Source organism: Aphis gossypii, chromosome 2 (genome assembly GCF_020184175.1).
Source record: "Aphis gossypii isolate Hap1 chromosome 2, ASM2018417v2, whole genome shotgun sequence".
In the NCBI taxonomy this organism is placed as follows: Eukaryota; Metazoa; Arthropoda; class Insecta; order Hemiptera; family Aphididae; genus Aphis; species Aphis gossypii.
Genome location: NC_065531.1, coordinates 31,260,414 through 31,274,317, shown reverse-complemented (window position 1 = coordinate 31,274,317; position 13,904 = coordinate 31,260,414). Strand labels below are relative to the sequence as shown.

General features: G+C 27.9%; 1 protein-coding gene across 2 annotated transcripts in view; it reads right to left on the bottom strand.

Annotated features, from left to right (window-relative positions):
* LOC114127305 (F-box/LRR-repeat protein 7-like) overlaps positions 1 to 13,904 on the bottom strand; it is a 33,366-nt gene that overhangs the window by 9,577 nt on the left and 9,885 nt on the right. The window contains exons 2-3 of one of the 2 annotated variants that reach the window (XM_027991496.2): positions 13,071 to 13,164; positions 2,170 to 2,898 (exon numbers count right to left, since the gene is read on the bottom strand). In XM_027991496.2, coding sequence (XP_027847297.1) covers positions 2,170 to 2,878 — 709 coding nt within the window. In that variant the 5' untranslated portion in view covers positions 2,879 to 2,898; positions 13,071 to 13,164. The remainder of the gene's footprint in view (positions 1 to 2,169; positions 2,899 to 13,070; positions 13,165 to 13,904) is intronic. The other variant, XM_050202355.1, reaches the window with a different exon arrangement.

Genomic DNA, 13,904 nt, shown 5'->3' with positions numbered 1-13,904 from the left:
TACTATATTATATTCCCACTATAAAAAATATAGCCTAAAATATTTTTGGTTGAAAGTCATGTTTTTTCAAATATTGTAAATTTGTAAACCACAATTCTTAAATCCAAATAAACGCTGTAAAACATTTTATTAGTTCAACAACATATTTCTTCCTCTGTAGATACTTGTATACTAATTAAGTATTTTTTACCTTCGAGAAATAAATTCAAACATAATGTACTCATACAGTTGTACACAAACACACTAACAATAATAATCGGTATCCTAGTGAATAGTAATCAAAGTATTAAAGAATGTATGATAAGAGTATATTAAAACCTAAGAGATGCCAGATGACCTATACCCTTAGGCGTGCCTATACATACTCAAAAAAAATCTTCAAGCCCTAAAGTATTGTTTAACTGCAGTATGGTATCAGCAATAAGCCCTAAAGAAACCCTATAAATGACTTGAAATCACTCACGAAACGCCCATAAATTAATGTCTGCGCACGTTTACTCATTCGGCTTGTCTATATATACGTAGGTATATTACCACCCAATGCTGCAGCTTAAAATCAAATATAATATAAGATTTCATATCTTAATATCATAACATTTATCTATATTATACACGAAAACGATTGGCAGGAAATAACTTAAACGCGCCGATGATCGATACCGCAATAATAAATGATTTCCATTATACGTTTCGAAAGAAAGCAACAAATGTTATTCCGTCTACGTAGTTACAGTCTATACGGCTATACAGTATACATAATACGTTATATATTATATACGTTCAAAATATTTCTTAGTTCTTATCCAGTTATAATTTACTCATGTTGATTGATATACGATGATTATATACATGAATGTTATGAGAAAGAGAGCGTAGAATAATATTTTTATTTTTATGTTTACATGCTTTAATATACTTATAAGCTGCAAAATAACTTCATAAATTTAATATTTTATAATATCATGAACTATATTTCTTCGCTATATCTCTTATAAAATAGTATTGTTTCATAGTGTTTACGAGAAGTAAAAAGGCACATATAACGAATTATTTTATTATAATTTAATTTTAAATAAGTTGGACTGCAATTTCGATCATCATTAATTGTATCAGAGTATATTGTGATTAATATTAGGTACCTATAGTATAACTTTATTTACAATATAGGTACGCATGATAAACGGTTCTTTAAAAATTAAAACGTAGGACGCTTTTGACTGTCTATAAGTACAGTTCGATATAGGAACTGTCGGTTATGGTGATCGGCATATGGAGGACCGTATATGGGCTAGGTATTGGTAATATTTTTCACCATCAAATTAGAGATCGGGTCCACAAGTACTATTTGTAAACGACGTAAATAGGGGAAGGGGCTCAAAAGGGCTTAATTATATAATTTATAAATGTATTATCAATATTTATAACCAATGGTAATATATATAATATATAAATATAAAAATAGTAATAATATGTTGGTACGTTTTCATTGATGCTATTTTAATTTTTTATTTAAACAGTTAATAGTTTGTTACTTACGACTTATACGTAGATAGTAGTTATAAAAACGAACAATAAACCCCTCAATTCCATCAAATTCTCTATACATAAATATAAATGATAGGACAAATCTCTCACTCTTTTTGTTCTTGGAATCTTTTAGGCTCAAATTCTATGCATTTTAGGACCCTATTTAAGTCCATGGTAAGCACGATTTAAAACCCATCGTTTTCACGTAGTCATTCGCAAGTGTATAGTAGTATAATCAAAAATATTGTATAATGGTGAAACAATAAGCTTGATCACTTCTGGACGGACGTGACGACCGTTTCCGGAGAAATGTTCGTTTATTGGTGAGTCAAGCACACACAAATATACTATATTACTAAATAGAACATAATAAATTATATTCTATACGTCAATTAAGGGTGCACATGCAGTCACTACTATTACATAAATCAGAATTAAATGTATGGGTACTTAAATGTAGACTATTAAAGTATTGCCATAGATTGTGACTATATTTATACCTATATACGGCTATACATATTTGTTAGCTATATAGGAAGATCATAGAAAAACCTTGAAAATAATTGTGTAACTATTTATAATATGTACATTCCTTGACATAGTCTATAGTAACATAAACAATAAATTAATGGTGCCACTTACCGGTGACGTCCAGGTGCTGTAAGTTGGGGCAGCGGGCAACCAACTCGGATATGGCCGCGTTGGTGATGTTTGGACTACCGTGGAGCTGGACGTGCGTGAGCTCGGGACATCGTCTTGCCAACGCCGTTAATCCCTTGTCGGATATCTTGGTGCCATCGCTGAGGAACAACCTCTGCACCTCGGGACACGCGCCCGTCCTGGTACGGCCGCACAGCCGGCGCAACACGCACCTAACCGCCTTGTCGCCGCAGGTGTTCTCGCCGCACAACGCGATCGTCCGCCACAGGACGGGCTCCCACGCGAGGTTCTCCCATCTGTGGCACACGGCTGCGCACGCGCAAAGCTCCGCGCTGTTGAGGTACGAGAATATCTTGAGCACCAGCTCATCTCGGAGACGATCGAAGTTGGAACCGATGACCGTCCGCGACTGCGACCGCCGGTGCTTGGTGGCTGTAGAGTGCAGCGGCAGATTGGCACAATCGCCGACACCGCCACCGGTCACTAACGTGTGGTAACCTTGATCCAAACACGGCGAGCTGCACCGTAAAGTCGGACTGTACGTGAAGCTAGTCTCGGCTTCTAGCACTGTGTACGGGTGGTGAAACGGCACGTTCCGAACGGACGGTGTAAACTCCAGTGAACCAGGAGACGACCGTCCCAGCTTTGCTAGCGGGCATATTACCGGCGATAAACGGCCCGCGTGCGTCATACTTCACTCTCGACGTTCGCCTGTAAAAATGCAACAATTTATTGGCATTAGTTTTTTTTTATTGTATAGAAAAATCTCGATTTAATACGAATCTTTAATTTATATTTTAGTTTTGCAAAAACACGAAACGTTTTTCCAAAATTTTGTCAGTATACTGTTATAGTATAGGTAATTTAATAATTATTGCAAAATCTGAATTATATTTACATCTGACTCGATATTTGCACTGTATAATACGTAAGTACTGTATTATATTAGATAATATAATAATATATAGTGCGATATGCCGATATAAAATTATATAAATGTATATAATTTTTGAAAGTAATGCTGTGTTTTGTATTAAACATATTATTTATTTATTAAATATGACGCATCTGACGATCACAATAATATTTTAATTTATAATAACCTATATAAATAACAGATTTATATAAGATATTTTTAAAACAATTCAAATGTAATTGAATTAAACAATAGACATAATATAATAAAAAAAACTAATTAGTAATTACACATATAGTTTCGAGAGGTATTTTATCCATACGACATACCTACATACTTAAACTATGTTAATAAAAATTGAGTGATCCATCTTAACCGTTGTCTATATCATTAGCGATAAGATTAAAATTACGAATATTATTTTGTATATTACCGGCGAAAAAAACTGTATGAAAAATATAAAATATCTACCAATGTCGCCCAATTTAACCGTTAAGTTGAATTGCATGCAAGTAAGGACTTTAGGTAAAACTTTCTTACATTTAAATAATTGTATATTATATAACTGTCTACATTAATTTATACGAATACGAGTATGCTTTTGTTATAATAATAGCTCTTAAAGGGAGGGGACAGAGGGGTAATTAATTTACATTATTCCAACGTTTCAAACACCCTTTAAATTAGTAGCCGAAATCAATAAAAGTATATAATATAATTTATAATGATATAATAAACTGAGGTATAGTGATAGTAATAGGTGCCTATATATTATTTATAGTGAAATGTTATTAAATATTTAATTATACATGATAATAATGATATAATTGACAATTGTATACAGACATACAGTGAACACTAACCTTTTCCGTGTTTTTTTATGAATTAAAAATGTTTTTAAATTTTTTATTAATTTTTTTCCGTACATATTTTTTTTCTTTAGTTCAACATAACAATACGTTAAACAAAGTTATTTTAAATAAATACCTTTAAAAATTAATGGTATGGCATAGAACCGCGCCATAAAAAGTTCTAATATGGATACAACGATTGACAATCGTTCTGACATATATTACATAATATAGTAACTCAACAGTTGATAGATCTCGTAAATCATTTGTCATTCTTGCAGATAGATCATAGTAAAAATATATTATTATCATAAATCATCATGTAAAAAAAAAATATTTAACTGTCAAATGTCAAAATATAAAAATATTTTAAAACATTTCCAACTAAATATTTGTGGTTGGTTTTTAATTTGCTTATAAAATTTACTACGTATTTATCAATCATTACAATATAATATATTCGTATAACATTTTAATTTTTAATTTTTGTGTCTGTTGTATAAATAATAATCTATCAAAAATGTAAAATAAGAAATTAAAAAAGTAAAATGCATAATAAATAAATGGCGAACATCCCCCCAATATATTTTCGATGTGTCTATTTCCACCCCCCCCCCCCCATTTCTTTTAAGTTAACCATTTAATAAAAATTATTTTTCCATAAATATAATAAAATTATAGATGTATGTTTTTGATCAATTCAATTACTTAAAAAAATAAAATAATAGTAATATTTAAATTTAATACTTATTTTGCCATATTTTTTATCTTTTAGCTACCTATTATATTTATATACGATTTTTATAGGTACATTTTATTATTCTATAATTTTTATTACATTTTTAATTATTTATAACTTATTATATTTTATGTAAAATATATAAAATTACATTAACAATTTTGATTTATTATACTTTTAACAATTTGGGGGGGGCGGGGTGTCAACATGGAAACACTTGGGGGGGAGGGAAATTATCCTACTACGCCAAAAAAGTCAGGGGGGAAACATCTGCGGGGGATATTGTCCATTTACCATAATAAATATATGTAATTTATTTAAAATTATTTTTAATACAATATTATAATAGTAATTACCCAGTCACAACTATATAAAATTCTAATTATTCCAGTGTATACTATAAATTATTTTGATTTCTAATGCCAAACTAATGGTAATTTTTACGTTTACGTGAGTAGTGAATTTGTATTCCATTTGCTGTCATATATAAAATAAATATTATAATTACCTATCAGTATCTAATATCTATATCCCCAAACAGTCTAATTAATGAAAAAGAATTAGATATACATAAGTATTTTAATTTTAATATAAGTAATTTAAATTATAAAGATTATCCATCATATATTCTATAGAATACAGATAGGATCGTATTTATGCTTATTTAACCATCCTACGGTGTTTACTATCCATTATTCTATTGTCTTTTATAAATATATATATATATGAATGTGTTTTTTGATCTCCTACCCTATACCTAATATGTAATAACTAATAACTATGGTGATACATAAGTATACGTAACACACCTACAACAACAGTCAATAGTATTTATAGCTAGTAGGTGGATATCAACAAAAAGTGGAACAAATTTTGCATACAATAAAAATAACATGTAAAACGTGGTAGATGGTAAAATTGAGATTGATTGTTTAATAAGAAATATTGCGAACGGGTTTCTTCTTTTTTTCTATCCTCGTTGTCGTGACTATGGCGATCGTGGCAAAGCGACTCATGTATATCATGAGTATGTGCCACCGGAGGCAACTCGGTCTAATGAGAGCCAACCACGAGGGAGTCAACCCAAAGAATGCAGGTGCCTAAAGGCCAAACCGATTTTTCGCCAGGTTCAAAGATCTCTACCAATATAAAACCCGACAAAAAAACGCATATATCTATATGATAGCGGTTTCTTTATTAATTACTGGCTCACTGCCGATGAAACAAAATAATAAAACATTGCGTGGACAATGGTGATGAAGGATATCCTTGGAATATATATTTTTTTTTTTAATAATTAATCAAAGTTTATATAAATGAATAATGATGTACAATTTTTGTTTATTACTTGTGTAATACAACAATATTCTAAATTTAAGTTTAAAAATAATAAAAATGTACTAGGGACGTATTAAAAACATACTATTTTATTTTTACTAATACAATATAATTTATAAGTTTCTTTATATTTCTACAATATTATAATGTACACGGACTATAGAAAAAAAAAATAATGGCTATACCTAACTATTACACAGTGGATGATGACAATACATTAAATACATATACCTATGATGGTATATTATTCTAATTAAACTATTTAAAATACTTTGTTCTAATAATGATTTTTAATATTACTAATGTAGGTAGTATTTATAATAATTTATCTATAAAGGTCGTATAACCTATTTTTACCTAATGCAAATTATATAATAAATAAAACTGCATTTAGCCATTTATAGGAATGATTTTACTCGTTAAGTTGGAATGAACTATTATTAACAATTTTATATAAAATAATGTTTGAATAGAGCATTAATATTCCATTTTTATATTAACTTTATTGTTATCATTATAATTAATTCGCTAATAAAATTAATTTGCAGCTTAGAATTAAACAGTTTTACTGTGTGTGTACCAAAAAAATACCAAAGGCTATTGGATATTAACTAAATAGAAATAGATTAAGTAATTAATAATGAAATATATTAGTTTTAGACTTAAGTTAGGAGTTCGATCATAAAAAACTACAAAATATAAAAGTAGTCAAATATATATATATTCAAATACTGATAGCCATAAATAAATACCAGAATGTTATATTTATTATAATTTATGTAAAATACAAAATAATCATATTTTAATGATTAACTATATATTATTGTATAATAACTTAGAAACTATAGAAAAGTAGACACAATAATCAACTTAATAACATTGCGATCTACGAAATATACAAGTAACAAATTGTACTTCTTTTTAAATAAGCAATTGTAATACCGATACATTAAATAAACATATATATTATTCATTATTGTTATTTTTTTTATTTTACGTATTTAATATATAAATAGCATATATTTTTGATTTATATAAACTTTATATAGATGAAATTTCAGTATTTGATGATAAGTTTTGTGCAATGCTGAAATTAATATGTGTAACCATGTAAAGTTGAATGAAGTTTTTACTTTTATATTAAAAACATAATATACATTTTTCAGTGTTTTTTATTCAAAACCTAATTTACACGTATCCCATTAAGTACTGTAGTAGTAGAACAGGTAAATATTGCTAAGTTAAAAAAAACCATAATTGTACATATTTTAGTGCTCTCTAGAACAATTGATTATATGATTGACTTCACTAATATAATATTTTTATAATAAGAATTTAACAAAGATTTTTTGGTTACTTCGACTTACGAATATGCTTTCATTTTAATTTTTAAACATGTGGCATTATTCTAGTACTTCCATGCACAGTGCGGACCACTGCTAAACAAAATATGTATACTACCCATTATAATAATCTGTATAATACGCGCAGTGTGTTATTAAGTATGCAAATGGGCTTTATACTATGAAACATTGACATGATGGCTTGGTTGAGATTTAGATCAAACATGCGACTATTCTGATAGTAAGCCGACATTTATCCTTAGCCTCTTCTGTCACTCCTCACTCAAATTGTAATAAAAAAATATGAACAAGTAGTTTTTAACTAAAAAAAATTAACCATAGATCTTACAAAAATAGTTATTTTATACATGAAAAATGATGAGGATTTAATAAAAATAAATAAATATAAATTATGTAATAGGATTATTATTTTATTTTTAATTCGATTAAATTTTTGACACGCAATGTGAATTTTAAGCAGAAATAGTTCCCTAAATTCAAAATTATTAATGTATTCATTTATTGAATCTACCCTAAGTCAACCCATTCAAAAACATAGCTATAAATAATTATAGCCATTGGCTAAAATGTCAACATTTTATAGTGATTATCTAGTATTAAAAAATAAAAACATTTCAAACAAATAGTTAAAAAACGATTAACAATTATTTTTAAAGAGTTTATAAAAGAATTATTCTCGTTTATTAATACACCAAAAAGAAACAACCAGTATTCAATACGATAAGTGGCATGTAAATTATCAAAATAGATTTTCAAATGCATCTCAACTATTAGTTAAAAAAATATATTTATAGTAAACATACATATATATATTGTACCTATCTATGTATTTTATTTTAAACATAATATCTAGTTTTTATAAAATTAAATTAGTATTATTTTTTTATCAAATTATTTAAAACTATTTTTAGTTTATTTATATATTTTTATTAGATATTTTCATACGTGAAGATTCGCTTTCTCTCTCAGAAAATGGTGGTGGGTGCATCGGCTTCTTAATAAATCACATAAACACATGCACACCAATAAAACTTCTGCTTTCTAGTTCCAACATTCTATAATACTTAACCTAAATTCCTTACATGTTCTACAACAACTAAATTTTTATATAATTTTATTTCCTTGAATCTTAATTTTTATACTATCATATTATATAGTATAAATATATTTGTATTTATTATTATTTATTTTGTATAACACATCGAGGTAGAATATTTTTGAGTTTATCTTTATGACAAACCCATGTATGGTTGGAATTCCGCAGACTAGGAATTTGTCGGAAAGTCGGTATTAAAGGCGTTTAAAATAAATATAAAAGAAAAAAATACCTAATAATATAGTATAATATCACATACAAATAAAATTAAAAACAACAATGACACGTAGATACAGTTGATATTGAATGGAATATAAGAGAAAAACTTATAGGCCATTAAAAGAATTGCATCGCATTCCTATTTTGGTGGTCCACTGTGGAGTTTGGGTACATGAAAACGTAATTTACCATATGTGGCTACTAGTTGCACATTAGTAATCGCAATGCTGTTAAGTAACAAGTCACTTATGTGTGAATGTGTAAGTGTGTAAGTATGTGTGTGTGTGAGCGCGCGCACACAAATGTGCGTGTGTGTAAACTGGTTATTTACTTAAAACATGTCAAGATTTTTTTGAGTTCAATGGTCGTGAACACACGTACACTCAATGGAAAATGCCCGGTCGATAGCAAATTAATGGGTGAATATATTATGAGAGAGTAATTAATGCGCAACGGGTAAAGATTGGATTTTTATTATGTGTCGCGAGACGGACAGAGTTAAAAATTACGGCTACTGGATTGCAATAAACTAGTTAACTATATATACAGGAGATAATGTACGAAACATGTGAATGAACGTGAGTTTCCTATTCTCAAAGGAATACCCGATTGCCCCTATAGTTTCAGTCACGACTTCGAGTAGAGCAATTATTGCTTTTTAGTGACATTTATACAATATTAATAAAGGTATTAGGTATAAATTGTACGAAATATTCACACAACATTTTAATATTGACATTTTAAGACATGTAATAGTAGATAATACATACTAAATGTATATTAAAATTAAAATAATATCTATAAAATTAAGAGTAAAACTGAAATTACAATTGTATAATTCTCCTGTACTAGGTATAAGATATACTATAAATATATATCATATATGTTATAACTTATAATGTTATATTGTATATATATATTATATATAATACTATAAAATACTATAATATAGTATATACTTTATATATAATTGTAACACAACATGGTTGACTGAACCTTTGTGACTAATACGGAAAACATGTGCGAGACTAATCCAAGATCCCTTCTAAAGAATTTATTTTTTTCGTTCTCTTATTCCCGAGTAATAGTAGATACACGGTAGGTATACTACAGGTATCACATATTTTTTCAACGTTTCAAACAACTTGACTTAGCTACGCTATTTTCAATTGTTCTCTTCAGTTACGAAGTTTTATACTCGAAGCTTCGTCGTATTGTTAACTACGAGTCCATGAAGTTAAGAAAAAAAAATAATAATAATCATTGTTACAAATTATACCATTATACCGGATGTTGGCATAACGATACAAATATTTAGTGAAGATATATATACGTATACAAATTTTTTAGATTATGTATAGTATATACACCAGAATTTCTCAACCTGGGGGTTGCAATCACCTTGAGTCTTTAACCCTGGGTCACGTAGATCAAAAATAATAAAACGCTAATTTACAAAAAGAACATTTTTATTTAAAATTTGAATAAAAAAAAATATATATAACTGTAACACGTTTAAATTAGGTACTACACTTGGTATTTATAAATGGTATATTACCTTTAGTTAATTGGTTAATGATATATTTTTATTGTTCAGATTTGTACTTTATATAGGTAAGTTGTGTCGCGAAATGATTTACTATATTTTATACCTATTTTGGGGTTCACAACACTAAAAAGGTGGAGAAACACTGATATACACCATACATAGTTATCGGTTATATGTATAGTGATTATATAGAAATGTACATAATATGAGTTTTACTTAAAATAAAAATTAATAAACTAATGTGTAATGACTATTAAAACTAATTAAATATATAAACATATTAAATTATAATTTAAAATATTTTGTACCTACTTATTAGAACTTAATTATTTACTGAGTATCAAATATTATATATCGTTAAGATTAATACTATAGAATGTATATATATATAATACATATATGTATTATAAACCTTAATTCATGTATTTTAAACATATTCAAAAATGTTTGCGTTTGGTATACCTACTCGTCCTATGTCGTGAATTTTGTGGGAAATATGAGTAAAAGAATGAAAGAAATATTTGGTTTTTTGCACAACGTATATTATATTCTATAGTATAATATAAGATATTCGAAATCATACAGTTCTTTCAAGTGGGGTTCTTAGTGAATCGAATGAATTCTGGTTGACAAGTTTCTTTATGTTGTATTACAATGTACGACAAGAACAGAATGCATTCGTCATTTCATTCATGTGGTTGTTTTTTTTATGTTACTGGAACAAACTTAACATATTTCCGATGTTACCGAAAGAAAACAGAAACACGTTTGTACAACTTGAGAAGTTTTACATATTATATTTTATTGTTATTTAATGTGTGAAAATAATGTAATATTGCTAGCTATAAAATTGAATTTATTTACTTTTCAGTAATTTTGTGTACAATACATATAATCATTATAAATTGTATTTATAATCAATGGTATAATGTATATATGTACATGTATAATATATTAAAATTGTAAAATTAATATAAAAGTTAAGACCTATACCGTGTACTAGTTTTCATCATTGAATATTTATTTTTATAAAAAATAAATAATCAATGATTTTTGGTACGAAAAGTTAAAAATACTATAATTGATCATTAGAATACATAAATTTGTTTGACATTTATTCATCAATTTTAGCAAAAAAAAATAATGCATCGCCTACACAACACAAATAACAATGGTTCTTTTATATTTCTCAAACTCCTTCTTTCCTCCAAGCAATTTGCTTTTCTCGTTAATTTGAGGAATACCTAAGACCACCCAAACTACAAATCACAGGGTGTCAAGATAAAATCTACCTACGTAAGTAAATTTAATGTACGCCAAATTAATCGGAGCAGTATAATAAATTAATAATAATATAAAGTCGTAAAATAGTAAAAAAATAAAGTTTTAACACAATGTAAAACACCCGAAGGGAATGCGTTCACAATGTAATAGCAACATGTTCTTTCTTATTTTTTTTTTTTATTATGTTTGTCGTTATTATTTAAAGTGTTGCTCGTGCAGAGATTCAAAAGATAGTGCGGTCATCCTACGCAGAACTACAGGAGCGATCGGTATCATGTGGTGAGTCGAACTCTATGGTTGTAAAAATTTCCGTTCTCATACATACAGTTTTCAGATTATAAGCGGTTGAACGTATATTCCACCGATGCGTAAAACTTGCATAGATCAGCAGTCTCTGGCACGCTATTACGGTACACTAACTCCTATATATTTATAGGATGAGTTAGCCAAGTCCCGATCATGGCAATGCGTGGTATCATAAAAATTCATCAATAAGCATTTGTTTTCGACTTGTCAGAACTCAGAAGCAAGATGATCTACATTATGATAACAATAAAACGTTTTGTGTTTCAGCATGAATACGAATAACTGATGGCCAACTTTATATACATTGGTTATTACTTAACCTTTAAATATATATATAATACAAGTATATACATTTTGTGCACCAAATGCTGAATCGAAACAATTCATTATTTTGATCAGTTTACGCGATTGATGTAAATTGCACATACAATCAAACTTTTTTATATAATAATTAATTAGTGGAGTATAAAAATATTATTAGAATATATCAATGTCACGAGACCTCAATGAAAAATAAATAACTATGAAATCTGTGGAAGAGGTATTTATAGCAACTTTGGGAAAAAATAAAATTATTCAAATACCTCACCGAAAACTGTAGCATAAAACCCTTTTGTTGTTTTATGTAGGTAAGAAATATAGATGTAAATTAAGATGACAAATGTATACATTCAATAAACATTAATTTTTTTTATTGCACTTATGCTTTATTAAATCAAAAATAATAAATATACTGTCGCTAACACAAAAATAAATTAAAACAATAATTATTAATTGCACATTAAACAAATTAGTATGGGTAGTCAATTCATTTTAAAATATAATCATTCCACACACAATACACTAGGTACTGTTTTTGCAGCAATGGCTTATACAGAATATTTAGTATGCCACATGCATGGTCAAGTTTGCATTTACGGAATAGTGTTGTTCCGGATACATCTAACAACGGTGAAACAGACCTGGATAATGGAATAAGAAATAAGAAATAGGTACAAAGACATTGCAACGAGATGGAGTGACGTTTGGCGATAAATCGATCAAAAGCCAAAGACACGACATTCACTATAACCTCACCAGGTCTCATCTGCATTCAGTTATATTACTCGAGTCTCGAGCATCCGGTTCTTACGCCCATGCGTATAGTTACAGGTAAATAATTGTGAAGGTGATCGTAATATTGATTATAATTTAGTATATAAATATATATTAAATGATTACCTGATTGGCGCTAGACATCTGGGTAATCAATCACACATCTGTACAATTCCAATTGTCCATTACAATATATATTATAGTAGGAATTTATTGTAATCTAAAAATAAAAAAAACAAGTGTAAAAATTAATTACTGAACAGGATTTACAATTGGATTTTAACTTTTAAGTACTTGAATAGTTACTATATAATTTATAGCCAATAAAATATACTCGATTATCTTACGCAATGTATACATAAATACACGAAAATTGCCATATCATTTATTAATATTTTTCTAATACTATCCTTTACGTTTATAATTTATAATATTATATGAATCTGTTCAAATAAAATTATCATTGCAATAGAGTAGAATTATAAAAATATGACTAATTTTTAAAAACACAAAACTTCAACATTTATCGTTCAATAAAAAAAAATTATTTTTGTTATTAATTATATCATTCAATCTAATATTATAATAAGTATTAGATTTGTATATAGTAATCTAATATTATAATAAGTATTAGATTTGTATATAGTAATCTAATATTATAATAAGTATTAGATTTGTATATACTGACATATTGTATACGTGGAAATTGAATTGGTATTTTTTTTCATAATCTTAAATGTTTATAAATTATAAACTACCATCATTCGGGTTGTAACAGACCATTACCTATAATCTATATTAACATTGCTATAAAGAAACATCGCATTATTATAACACGGTCAGCAGACGCGCCTGGATATTTGCATATCTTATATGGCCCAGCGTCCACGGTATTAATTTATCACAACAACCTGTACTTGACTAATAATTAGACCTTTAGGATTCGAGATATTTATCAAT